Raw genomic sequence first — 14,462 nt, forward strand, 5'->3', positions numbered from 1 at the left:
TTGTCTGCAGAGGAATTGCATATTCCTCTTTAATTAAGTGCAGCTCTGGAATTGTAGTTTTGCTGGAAGTGCTGTCTTGTTAGGGCTTTCTCACTTTTCTTCTTGTCTCTTCATTGTTTCCAAATGTTTCAGTGGCACTGAAATGAAAAGGAGGCATGATATTTTAGCAACTTCAGTTTCTTCTGACCTTCAGCTGCAAAAGAATGGAAACAGTACATCTTTAGTCTGGTTTCTTTTTGTAGAAGACTGGCTTGCAAATGTTGTTATTTTAATGGCATCTGTTTTTATAGAGATGTAGTCTAATCGTTAGTCAAAAACCTGGATTATACACTTTTAACTGAGCAAGACTGTTTTATAGCAAAACTTCACTTCGGCAAACCTCTCAATACAAGTGGCATTAAAAACTGACATAAAAAACTGGTAGTGGTAGGTCACAAATCTAACATTCTGCCAACAAGCCTGTAAATCAAAATTTTTTTCCAAATTGCTGTTTCTTCTTGTTTTGTCTACTATTAGACAAAACAAGGAGACTTAAAAAACAAAACCTAGTGTGGGAAGAGTATTCAGCATGATTACATACCCTTTGAGACACACACATTTTGCTGTTGAGGGAACTAATCTCAGGGGAGTCTATTGTTGATAACTGGAATTCTAGAAAGTGGAGGCTATTGTTCTGATACTGAAAGGATCACCAGCAGTTTTGTATCTGAAATGTTTGCTGACTCCAGGGAAAGACAGAATCTTATACTCCAAATCAGCCTTCAGGAAGCTTTGTCATTCCATGCTTTTATTAGTGTTCACTTTAACAATACACAAGTGTATCGCTATTGCATACACTAGAGTTGTTTGTTTTTTGCCTTTTTTTTTTTTTTAGCACAAAAAGTGTACAAAAGACTGTATGTGAAAGTTTTGTGTATCACTTATATGATTGTTTCAGATGTCCATCATGCTATCCAAATATGTTTTGAAAAAGTGTGTATTTTCTCACCTGATAAAAAATATATAACTGCTAATCAAGTGGATGACAATAGAAGTTCATTAGTTGCTTCGTACTGTTAGAAACAAAACCTTTTTGAGGATTAGGTTCCAGAACTTCAGAACATTTTGGGTTTGGTATGGAAAGAGAAATTATTTTTTATTGCTTTTCCTGCACTGAAAGGCAAGCAACTTTTGTGTATGTTCTATTGTATGCTTTTTGTGCTGAAAATAAAAAGAAGTAAACTAGTATCTATAATAGTTATACACTAGTGTATTGTTAAGGTGAACACTGCTACAGGCAGCAATGTTCTCCAGACCCACAGTAAAATTAGATTTCAAGTGTTCTTAAATACAAGGTGTTTCACACTTTCAAAAGCCAAACAGAAATTTGTAAACATTGCCCTGAAGTTTGTGTGCTTCATGATCTCTTTGCTGATGGACCAAGGAAAAGGCTTTTTTATGTGCAGCATCTGGTGCAGGTGCATGGTGCAAGTTGGTCCCACGTGCTGCACTGGATGCTGCTGAAATTCCCTTGGGATCTCTGTAATAAGTTTGTGTCTGCAGTGTTGTCCATGATAATAATAAGGATTAGGTATTTTTCAGAAACACTTATTTCATGGAAGTCAAGATTATACTAATTAAAATCTCATAGAAAATTTTACATTTTTGAGATGATAGGTGCTCTGTATGTGGGTAAAGTATAATAATAGTTCACCTACTTGGGTGATCACTCAGATCAGCATAAATCAACACTAAGTATCTCAAACTTCCCTTTTAAGTAATCTGATAATAAAATAGGCATTCTGTTCTTTGATTAATAACTTTGTTTGCAAGAAACATTTTAAAAATTCCTACATGTCTTTAGCATGTAATCTCTTCATTAAGGCTACAGACCCTCTTTTGCATTTTAATTTTATTTTTCAGTATTATTGAAGGCTGTTGAAACTGATGAGAAAAGCTCATAAAGGCTATTTGGAGTATTCACAGAGATGAAGTTGCACAATGTTCTCATCTTAAATATTTCATGAAAATAATCAGGGGATGTCATTACTGATGATCATACCTCTATACTTCAGGCACTGCAGAAATAGGGAAAATCTGTATTTGCATTTTAGAGGCCTAGTTCATTTTCATAAGAGAGAAATTTACACTTTTTTATTACTCTGTGTAAAGAGATGTGGTAAAACTGCCCATTCCAAACCATTATTCAGTTGGGTTAGCTCCTGTGTTCTAGAAAATTACATGGTTTTTAGCTTCCTGTGACCTTTTAAAGTGGTAAGGACTTATTTTTACACAGCTTGCTCAGACTCATTCCAGTCACAGAATAAAGTGTATAAAGTGACCATGCAGGATTACATTAATATTTTTACAACCTGTTGGCTGAGTCTATGTCTTTATTTGGCAGAACAGTACTTAAATTGCTTTTAATTGTCTTTTACATCAATACTGAAGGTAAAACATCTCATGAGTGGGAATGCAGAAGCCACTAGAGGTAGAAAAGGTTGCCAAAGCTAGAGATTCTTGTGATGGACTCTGTCCTTCCATATTAAACACTGTCTTCCTTGGAATTTTCATTACACATGAGTTCCTGGATGCAATTCTGCTCTAGCAGAGCTGCTGTGCAGATGAACTGTGATGATCACAGCATGTAATTTCAAAAAATACACTGTACTGTACAAGGCTAGTGGGGGGTAAGATGGGCATAGACTACTTCCAGATTTTATAGCTGCACTTACAAAACATTTGTGAATTATACAGCACGCGAGAGCAGATGTGAGAAAGTGTTAGTGAACATATCTATTTAAAACTGCACTTTCAGAATGAAGCCTGGGAAGTGTTTCTTGTGAGTAGGAACAGATATGGCATTTCAGACCTCAGGTTACAAGCAAGTAAACACATTTTTTGAGCTTTGTTTTCCCTTTAGTGATGACATTTTCAGCTCACAGATTAGAATTGTGATTAATTTTGTGATAATTGGCAAACCTACTTTTAAAATAATAATTTTCTTCATGCTACTATAAGGCATTTTAAAATTCGATATAAGTATGAATAGTAGAAAATAGTTAAAATGCCTAATTTTGTTGTTAGTGGATAGCATGAGGTTTCTTGTTTTCTTTAATTATTGTAACTGCGAATTATCCCCAAATTACTGAACACATACTTTTGTGATTGCTGGATATTTTCCTTTTTGTAAAAATCTTTTAAAAAGGTTTCTTTGCATGGCAAAAGGAGAACTAAATCAGGGAGATTTTGGTTCTAGTCCACCTCTTTTGACTGAGACTTACTAGAAGATATCTCTGGCCCTGTGCACCTCATATTGTTCCCTGTACTGAGCTTCTCGGTTTTGGTGTTTCTAAGGTGTCATGTGAACAGATTTCTATTGAAGCAACTAATGAGGATTTTTTTGGTGCTGTCCATGCTTCTGTAGGTCTCAGATGCAAAAACGCAGGGAGAGGCCTGATGATGTTGCAGAAATTTACTGAAAAGGCAAATCATGGAAGGCAAGAGTGCCTTTCTATCTGAAAATAACAAGGAAGATTTGTGGTGACAAGAAGCTTTTAAATTGCTCTGAGATTGGTGCTGGGTAGGGGTGTGTGCTCTTGTGAGCTCTGTCAGACCAACATGAGGAGCCTGGCTATGGTTTCGGTGGGAATGGAATAATTTCTGATTTTTGTTCGTAATCCCAGTTGCACTGTCCTGCCTTTGCTGTTGCATTGCTCTTTCCACCTTCTTTTGCATCCCACTAACTTCCAGTCACTTACCTACTCACTCCTGTGCATGAGTTTTGGGTGACGCAAATGAAAAGCACCATAAGCAATGTGAAAACATCAGGGGATGTCAGAATTGGCAAGGGACTTAAGAAATTGCTGAACAGGGAAGCATTCCTTTCCCTGTAGACTAAATTAATATAAATACGTTTGATTTTGTTCAACCCTCACTCTCTGTTTTCAGGCTAGTGCCTGGCCAAAAATATGTCTACCCATTACTGTTTTAAATTAAGTTTTACTGGGCAAATACTCCTTTCTCCACTGGAAAGCTTCATAGTGGTCTGTTTAGTATTTGGGTTCTCTCTCCCTAAGGACAGAATCTTAGGCATTGACTTCTCACCATTATCTTTTTTGAAGAAGAAAGTCTGTTTTAATAGTGTGGCAGTGAGTATAACATTGAAGATCAAAAGAGGTTTTGCAACCTAAGCCTGATAACTAGCATTTGGGTCCTAGGCTGCATGCAAAATCTATTGAAATGTAATTTAAAAGCATTTTAAAATTTTGGGTATTGGTTTTTAGAAATCCTTTACTTTTTCACATTTGTTATACTTTTGTCCTGATCACATTATTGTTTGTGCTGATGAAAAGTTTGAATTTGTTGTTGGACCCTATTTGTAGATCTTAGAGGAAGAAAAATTAGAAAATCTTACTTTATGAGACTCACTGGACAATAGTAGTATTGCTTTTTTTTTTTTTTCCCTTTTCTTTTTCAAATTTTTTTTATTGTTTTAAAAAAATGTGTATTTTTTTAAAAACAATAAAATATATCAACTGCTTGGTAACCTGCATAATTTAAGCTCCTGTAAATATAGTAAAAATGTAGAGGAGAGAAGGTAAACAGTCCTATGGGGTTCACTTAGGCATCTTTCCTTGCTAATCTAATTCATGGGCAGCTATTATTGTTCCTCTGTTTTGATCAAAAGTTTAACTGTAACTAATTCAGAGTTGTCTTTGTTTCCAAAGCAAGTGTTACTGAAAAAGATGTGCTGTCCGAGTTAAAAATGTTTTTTTTTTTGGTGGTAAAAATCTGTAATTTGTTTCAGATCCAAGAATTGCAGTTTTTTACTGTTGGTAACTGGATGGTGAACTAACTGCAAAGCAGATATTTTAGATGCAGAGACAATGTTGGCAAAGCTTTGTGGTTCCCATATTTGTTTTTTTGTTGTATAATTACATGGTTTTTTCCCCTTTCCTTTAGAATTCTGTTTGCTCATTAGCTTAAATTGTTCCACCACAGCTGTTTTTAAAGCAGAATTAATGGCAGCTGGATTGCTATTCTTACGCAGCAAAATTTAATGTTAACTTTTGGATTTATAGGCTTTGATCTGATCTGAGATCTACCTATCTACCTTAAAGAGAACTCAAGAAAAATCCCAAACACCAAGCTAGATCTGAGAATATGCTGATATGGATTAATCTGCAAAGAAGCATCTAGGAAATAGGTCCTCTAATTTTTGCTTAGAGAAAATGAGAAGCAATTAAATATTTAGTAATTCCATGCAGCCTTTTCATATGAATTGTAACCTTTAAAAATTATTTTAAAAAATGGTTCTAGGATCTTGAAAGTGTATGAAAAGCCCAAATAATGCTGGCTGTGTTTTTTTAAAAAGAAATTAGATAAAATCTGGACAGTAAATGTCTGTAGAGTGACATTGACTTTTGTGAAATATCTTCGTTTGAAATTTGTGTACTAGAAAGAAAATGGCATGGAAAAAATAATTAGCACAAAAGGAATTGAAATAATGAAAATAGTTTAATATTTATGTTTTAAACATAAGTGCTTTGAGATGGGAGATTATAAAGTTATTGTCTGTACTAAGAAAGGTTCGAATTCCTTGCAGTTGAGAAGATTTTAGAGGAGAAAGGGAGTTGTAAAATACCAGTTTTTCACTGGACAAAGAAATAGGGCCATATGGAGTAAAGATCTTTAATTGACAAAAATAAATATGGAATTGCTAAAACTTATGTGAACTTGTACTTTTGGCATTCCTGATATCACTTGACTTATGTATTCTGCAGTTCAATAGTGTGTAAAGAAAACACTGCATAATTGTACTTTCTGTATAGTTTCATTTCATACCTGCTAATAGATATACTAACAGTCTTCCTCTCCACTTTCTCTTAGTGATATTATTTTTATTTTAAACCTCAATCACCAATCACTTATTTTCCAATCAGAAGTCAGCTTAGTCTTATCCCATCCAAAAGTTTTTTCATAATTGTAATATAATTGTTCCTGTAATATTATTTTTGAGATGGCTACCAGAGTTATAAGCAGTTTTAAAAATGCGTGTTTTCATAAGGCTTATTTCTTTTTCTTTTTTTTCTTTTATGATGATTCCAGGTCAGAATTTTGGTTGTTACTGATTATTTGGCTATACTGAAATAATGTTCCCAGCTAATGCCTACGTAATGTTCAAGATGAATTGAAACTAGTTCTTATGTCCTTTCTTGTATTTTTCTTCACATTGTATTCACAGTGTAGTAAGGTCTTTCTGTTCCTCTGCAATTTCCAACTACCGGGCTTCCAACTTACAGAAGATACTTTTACTTAGTTATACTGAGAAAATGATCTTACTTTTTCATATGCATAAATAACATCAACATTTGTGAGTTTTGTTGGGATTTTTGTTTGTTTGTTTTGTTTTTTGGCTTGACAAGGGATTAGGATGGTACTGAAGTTTAGATGCGTTAGTGTTTTATGTGGAATATCCTTAGTACAGGAGACAAACATTAAATTTCATTTACTTGAATGTTCATGTCAGGACAGTCTCTTTTCTGTGTCTTCCTGGAGTCCATGTAGATACTATATGAAATTTTGCAACATTCTTCATTATATCATGGGCCAAACTGGCATTTAAAATGCCATTGTAATGGTTAGAAGGGAATGAAATGTGTTATTATCATCTGATCAGTAAAGGAGTATTCTTAAAAGTCATCAAATCTGTTGGTCAGCACTGGTGAATATAGCATTTGGAATCTTTGTCATCCTGGTGTACCCCAACCAAAAAAAAAAAAAAAACCCAGACCAGGAAGTGGAGTGTAATTAAAGCCTGCAGAAAAGCTGAGAGTAAAGTTTGAGTGATGATAGACCTTTTCTAATGAACCCTCTGTAATCTAATTGGGTTTTGTGAGGTGCTGTCCCTCTGTGGTGATGACACAAGTGCAGGGCAGCCTGAAGGGTGTCACTTCATTCTGGTTTTGTCCATAGCGCCTGGAGCCCTCTCTATCAGCACAGATTCCTGTACCCCAGGACTTAGTGCTTCCTGTGACAGGCCAGGGGACAGGACCACAGCCAGCTCTATTCCCAGTTCCCCAGATTGATTTATCTCTCAGAATACCAGAAGTCCTCACCCAACATATCGCATATTTCAATCTATCCTGTTCTCAGACCCTCCTTTTCCAAGAACTGTGAGCTTCACTGTCAGTTTTGGGTGGGGGCACGTGATGCTGGCAGGTGGGATGGGGGGCACAGGGGGGTCAGGACCTGCTCTGCTGCAGAGAAGCCATCCATCAGGACAGTGGATGCTTAGGGTGGGAATGGACAAGAGAAGAAGACAAAGCCACGCAGTCCAGATCAGGGTTTGAGACTAATATTGATGGCAGAATAATATTTGCATCAGCTGCTTTTTTCCTGTGATCCTTTCACTATTTTTTGAGATTTTGTGTGCCTTATTGTCATTACTGTGGCATCCCTGTTTCCCATCCCTTTTCAGAAAGGTCTAAATCAGGAACTTTCTTTCTGAAGTCTTAAGCCTACATTCTTTTTAAAGATGAACTGCCAATCCAGACTGATCCTTCTCCTGAGGGGCTTGACAGCCAGGATTAAATTTGGCAAATTTTGAATATCCACAGAAGTTTTCAAATTATATGGTCAATCTATCTGGGTTCCAAACTGTTATGCACTTCACCATACAAAGTCGCAGAATCAAACCTAAAGAGTGAGAGTTTTTAAAAGCTTCAATAGCTGGAAATAGGACAAATTAAAATTTGGTGATTTTATAGTTAGTATGACTAAGGTCTGTGACACAGAGAAGGTACCAAATTCGGTTGAGCTCCTTAATTAGTTTAGTTCCTTAAATTGAGGCTAGCAGTTCTGTGTGACTGTTCTAGCATGTGCGTGGTCCTTTTGTATTCTCTTAAATGGCCAGGACACAGGATATAGTGTACTTGTTCCACCTGAACAGGAGGAAAAATATTTTCTATGAAAATTCGTGCTTGCTGGTAATGATATTTTTGTCTTAGAGCTCCTAGAACTTTGTTCATCGCATTTAATTACCTTCTTATGCTTTTTGTATCAAACATATAAACTTCCAAAACTATTTCACTCAAATCTTGTGAGATTAACTTTTGCTGTGAAACAGTTTAAAAAGCATAGTTCTATAAATGTAGATGATTAGGCTTGTTAGTGCTTTTTAAACATTTTTGATTAGTTTCCCTTCTTATATTTTACCTTTCCTTCTTGCTGCTCTTCCACAGAGCAGGCAAAATCTCTGTCCCATCTAAGGGTTTAGTCCCTTTAGTTTCCTTTCAAGATCACAAACTATAATGTGTTTTCCATGAAAGGTTGTAAATTTGCTGGAAGCTGGCCTAAAGCCTCACAGTTTTTCTTTCTCCTTTTCTCCCCTTTCTGGATTCCTACTGCCAGCTCACTGTATTTTTTCGTTGTCAGTGATGCCTGAACTCCTAACAAAAATTTTCTCCTTCCTTAGTCTCTTGTGCTCCTGTCTCCTTTCTTGCCAACCCCTTCCTGCACCTTCAGCTTTAAAACTAGTACCAGAGGAATGGAAATTTATTAGTAATATCTAGGCAATAACTGTAGGGAGGCACAAAGACCATTTAGCACAAGATGGAAATTTCAGGTTGTTGCACATGATAATTTGTTACAAAGTTATAATACATGATAAGTGCGTTTGCTGGAATATGAAGGAGCATGGTACAGCTCATGCTATAGCTAGGAATTCCTTTCAGCTAATTGAAGATGTTTTCTGAAGGTGTTTGGTTTCCTTGTGTTCTGAATAATTGATCAGGTTTCATCGACTTTGTACTGTGCCCTCAGGCTCCAGGTCACAGTCACATATTGGCTGTCACAGTTTCACCTTGTGTTTCTCTGGTAGTTCCAGCTTAAAAGTGTTCCTGTCGTGCTCAGGCCAGAGCTGGCAGTGAATATCATGAGTTTTGCTGGCATCACTGTCTGTGGGTCTGCCTTAGAAATAGGATTACTTCATTTTGTGAACTCTAGTTTACTGTTACTGGAGAGGAAGGCACAGCCTGCTGCAATTTGTGAGCTTGCAGGAGTTGTTAGAGGTACATGCAAAACCCTTAAGCTGCCACTGCTGCTGAAAAACTTATATGGAACTCTGCCTAACTTGTTTATCAGTTAAAAATACTTCTAAGAGCTCATCCTTTTTAGTTCTATCTTCAAATAATTAGAGTTATGCAAATCATCTTATATTGGAACCTTTTTGTTCTTTCTGTCCATCTGTTTGTAGTCTGACATGAGTCACACCCTTCTTCACTCCCTCTGCCTTGCTAATACATGAACTACAACATTTCCCACTTTCTCATGTGTACTTTTCTTGTACACCATTCGTTTTCTCAGACAGAAACCATTCTCACTTGGACATGATCACAAAATGCTGCTGTATTAGTCCTCCCTGGTGACCTGTTTTCTGTGCTTTCCTTGTCATATTTGCACTTGCCATTTCCTGCTTGCCTAAAAAAAAAAGGGCGATCTAGTAATTTATTAAAAAAGATAAAGGACACAGATGCCATTAATGGTCTTTTTTCTCTTATAATTATATATTTAACTGGTATTTCAATCCATTCTAATTTTTACTTTTTTATAAGAATAGAAAAAGGAATGGATTTTTTTTTGAGCATCAATACTTTAATTCCTTTAATCCTTTGTTGTTTTTCCTCTCCATCTGCCAAACCATAACAGGATAAAGGCTTTTAGATGTATGTTCTTTTATACTTTCACCATGATAGATAGTAGTAGCAGGGTGGCAAGTATCTGCATTGCAAATAGGAGAGGATGTATTGCTGTAGCTCATGCTGTTCACTGATCAACTTGCTTTGACAAATTTCTGTGCTTTTCTGTTAGCTTCTGGATTCCTAACATTTCTAAGGTGAAGGCACTTAGTAAAATGTCAGGTGGACTTTAGTTCCTAATTCTGTTCTCTGATAGAATTTCTTAGATTTTTCTTGACTATTTAGATATTTTTATAGTTTCATAGATTTAGCAGTACTGGTTTTGGAAGAGAATCTCTAAGGTAGGGATAATAAACAATTCTAGGGCTTATAGGCAATCTGTATTTAAAAAGTCCCCCAAACAACCCTACAGCCTAATGTTCATGCAGCAAATTTCAGTGTTTTAGCTCAGCAGCTAACAGAGAATGAAACAGCATATTTTTCATAGAGTGATTTGGGTTGGAAAGGACTTTAAGATCATCTTGTTCCAAGCCCTCTGCCATGGGCAAGGACACCTTCCTCTGGACCAGGTTGCTCCAACCTGGCCATATTTTTGGTCATACATGTATTGTTCTGAAATGCTTATGGATAATTCGGTGGTTTTTAATATCTGTTTAATAGTGTAATAAAGGCTTTTACAAGTACGATGATTTCTTTATTTCTAACAGACTGCACAAATGACATTAATATCAGTCATTGCACTAACAATCTCTCTGTGCTCAAATACTGTGGATTTCTTTAGCTGTGCTGATTAGTACACTCTAGTTTCAATGGCTGTTTTCTGTTCAAGTCATGGATGCTTTTATTTCCAGCTTTTCAGAGTCCCATGAAAAACAGTTGCCAAAATGGTGCTGTTTGCTTAAGATACATGATTCTTTCCTTACTTGTGTGCATGTGTTGTGTGCACAGCCATTTTTATAATTGATCTGGAGAAGGAAGCTGCCTTCCTAATCTGAATGTCTGGAATAGAGTCAAGAAAAAATGAAAAGGGAGACTTCTCAGGAAATTAAATACTCAAGAATTGCAGTCTTTTTGGTTTTTTTTTAGTAATGCCCTCCTCATTTTCCTAGATAATTAATTTGATTTTTCAGAACAAGGAAGAGATTTTTGTCAGTTGAAAATATTTTCTTAATTGCAATTGTTATCCAGATGGGTTGGGGAAATGGTTAGCTCAGTGCATTTTTATTTTTCGTAATCATTGCTTAAGCATTGTTTTAATCCTAGGGTCTCTTTTTTCTTAACCTGGTCTTATCTTTACTGTTCCACCCAGTAGTCAGCTTTGCTTAAGAATGTCAAAAACCATAAATAAAAACTTTGATTGGATACTAATTTACTTTCTAAGAGAAAACATTCCACAATTTACAAGTGTTTTTTGTCTGCTCTCCCTCCTTTTCTTTGTTATACTTCTGACCACAAATAGGTAAGCAGCATTGACTTCCAAAATGGGGCATCTGGTTCTAATTAATCTTATCTACAATCTGCTTCCCAGTGGAATCTAATTAGATTTGTCTTTGGGCAGTTGGTTCCTCTTCCTTCAATTTGTAACATTACTGTTAAAAAATTGAGTGCATGTTCTCCAGGTGCTTGTCTTAATCTCCTAGAATCATATATAGCAGTCTCTACTATTTAAATAAATGCTGGACAATTTATATTCTTTTTGGGGGATGAAATAGAATTAAAAGTGAACATGTATTTGTTATTCTGAATAGATATGTCTGCTACTGATAGTTTTTTTCCTTTTTGTTTTCTTTCTCCCTTTTATTTTCAATAAAAGATGAAGTTCTCTCGGGCATGCATCTACTTTTAAAAAAACCCATCAAAGACCATTAAGCATCCATACTCTGTAACTGTTTCATTAGTTTCAAAGTACCAATTGTACTTGCACTAATGATACCATTAATTTGCTGAGTCGTTGATAGTCTGAGAGTTTTATCACTAGTTTTCGGATTGAAAATGAAAAGAATTTAAAAATCACAGAACTAGTGTGGTCATACTGGACTAGTGGTGAAATTGAGTAGATGTACACGTATATTCATGTTGTTCTTACAGAAACATTTAACCAAGAGCAGCCTTGTTGATGTTTTGATCAGCTGTGCAGTAACAGTAGTGGATACTGCTGAATTTAGTCGGGTTGAGGTGAAGTGTGGCACAGATTACTCCATTAGGTGTAAGCTTTGCATGCAGGTAGGAAAGGCTGATGTGGCTGTAAGGGATGAGGCAGGTGTGAACCACCTCAGCAGTACCTGCCTGGATGAACAGAGATGATTTTAAAAGTTGCTCAAAAAGACAGGAACTGTCCTCATTCCACTGAGTTTTGCTTGTCAACATTTACAGAGAGCAGTTTTCCTCTTCCCGTTTATTTGATCATTTAGCAAAAATCATCTTAGCTTGTTTATTCTGCACTTTTAAATGCTCTCTTAAAACCTTGGAAGCTAATAGCCAGTTATTAGATTTCCAGGTTGCTTTGGCAGAACCTGCCCAATTTACTTCTCAGTCAAGAAAAAACAAACCAAACCCTTTAGTAAATTGGAAATTGGGAGAGAAAAAGATTTCATAGAAAAATAGATCACTTTTAATAATGAAGCTGAACTCTCAAGCCTCTTGAGGGGATGAACCCTGCTGCATACTTTGGATCCAGATTCCTGTTTTGTCTTGACAATTCTTTGAGCTTGTAAACAGAATCTGTTGAGAACACTGGTGATGGCCAGAGCCCAGTTGCTGTAGAACAGTGTTGTCTCCATGGGAATTAGCAGACAGGCAGACAACTCCGAGGCTGTACAACGCTGTGGCTGCTCTTTTCTGCCTTGTATGAGTGGTTGTTGGCATGAGGCTGTGAGGATGCGAAATTTGTGGTTGTTCTTTTGATTAATGTGATGTGCATAGACTTTGCAATGAGTGATCAAAGGGAGACCAAAATATTTCAGAACTCGGAGCACAGAAACTTGCCCAAAGGCAAGAAATGAACACAAACAGAAAATTTAATAAATATTACAAATCTGCCAAGTGAGCAATTATACAAGTACTAATAAATATATTTTTAAGCTTACTATAATGAAGAAAGATGCTGACATGAAAAAGAGGGGAATTTGCTCTGATTTAAAGTCTTTTATTTTCTAAAGCAAAAAAGCATCAGTAGACAGGGAGGAATTTTCCCCACACTGAATGCTACAGTGAAAGGAACCCAAAATTTCAGGCACATAATCACAAGCTTTTGTAATGTAGTGAGTTTATGTACATCTGCTTAGCACCAGTGCCTAATTTTAGGTTCAGGCTTATACTTTGCCATTTGGAATAAACTTGATATGTACATGCTGAGTAACTTAACCAACATCAAGTGACTTTTTAGGGAGAAAGACTATGATTATGGGGGCAAGAGAAAACCAGTAGATTTGATTACTGCAGCACCAACTCTAGTACTGGACCATCCAAGTGAGGTGGTTGCTTTTCCTCAGAACAAAAATTCCTGCAGTTTTATACTGATTCAAAAAGTGATTTAAAAAGTTGGACTTTGCAGTAGCAAGGCGTTAAAAAACAGAGTAGCAAAATAAGATTTTTAAAAATATAGAGAAATGTTCCAAGAGAAGCTGGGTGAGATTTTTTCTTGGATGGTAATTTCCTATAGAAAACGCAAATATTTTGTAGTTAAATGGTTTCCAATTAAGACAGGAAAGAGCCAGGATCATCTTGCTTTTATTACTGATGTATCATGTGTACATTTTAGTAACCTAACTGATGATTCATGTTAATAACAGTAAATTAGTGCTGAATGTTTAAGATATTTGACTTGAGACTGGAAAAGTCAACTTTAATGAACTTCAGTATGTGATTTTACAGGGGCATGACAAATGACTAACTTGTTTTGAAATTGTGGTCCTGTTACATTTCCCTTAAATTCCTATCTCACTGTGATCAGCAATGTGATAAAATTAAAGAAGTAAACTAATATATATATTCTGTTTTGTTTAGGGTGCAAAATTTGGACGCTCAATGGGATTAAATCAGGCTCCTCCCCCACGTTCTTCTGCTCGAAGATCATTTGGAAGATCTAAGCGATTTAGTATTACTCGCTCTCTGGATGACCTTGAGGTAATTAACTTTCACTTAAAATTTAGATTTGAGTCTTAGAGAACTTAGAGTAAATCATGCTGGTAATTGCTGAAAGAAAGCTGGTCATATAATAGTATAATAAAGTTACTTACTATCATATGACATTTTTGTGAGGAGAATACAGATTTCAGGTATGAGCCTGTCTTTTTTCAATATTTCAATAGGTTGCCAGCAGCAGCCCTTCTTTCTGTGTGGAATTCTGACTTTAGTTTTCCTATCACTGTTGGTCTTGTGTAAATCCAAACAATACACTTTTGCTGATCAAAATGTTCATAATGTTTCAGAAATTAATATATCATGATATATAGAAAAATCAGATGGTCATCATATTGTGGTTTTTGTTCAGCTGATGAATTTTGACAGCAGTTGAGAAAAAGGAATTTCTAATCAACTTGGTGATTTTGGGTCCTTTTAAGTGTAATATTATGCTATTTTACATCTGGTGTAACATCAGCTGATGTCTGGGTCTCAGTGGCCAACCCATATTGGTTTTGGTGAAAACAAGAAATGAAAAGCCATCTCCCTGTTCTGCTGTAGGAACCTCCTGCAGCAATATGGCTTCACTAGATCTTCATTCCTAGTGTGCCTCCTCAGGAAAACCTGACCTGCAGTGATGTGAAGGTGAATGGAGAGATT

At 36.0% G+C, this 14,462-nt stretch overlaps 1 protein-coding gene across 4 annotated transcripts in view; it reads left to right on the forward strand.

Moving 5' to 3' along the window:
- RGS12 (regulator of G protein signaling 12) overlaps positions 1-14,462 on the forward strand; it is a 78,645-nt gene that overhangs the window by 2,106 nt on the left and 62,077 nt on the right. For all 4 annotated transcript variants that reach the window (XM_066317428.1, XM_066317423.1, XM_066317425.1 and 1 more), the window contains exon 2: positions 13,686-13,805. In XM_066317428.1, coding sequence (XP_066173525.1) covers positions 13,686-13,805 — 120 coding nt within the window. The remainder of the gene's footprint in view (positions 1-13,685; positions 13,806-14,462) is intronic.

Source organism: Sylvia atricapilla, chromosome 4 (assembly GCF_009819655.1).
Source record: "Sylvia atricapilla isolate bSylAtr1 chromosome 4, bSylAtr1.pri, whole genome shotgun sequence".
Classification (NCBI taxonomy): Eukaryota; Metazoa; Chordata; class Aves; order Passeriformes; family Sylviidae; genus Sylvia; species Sylvia atricapilla.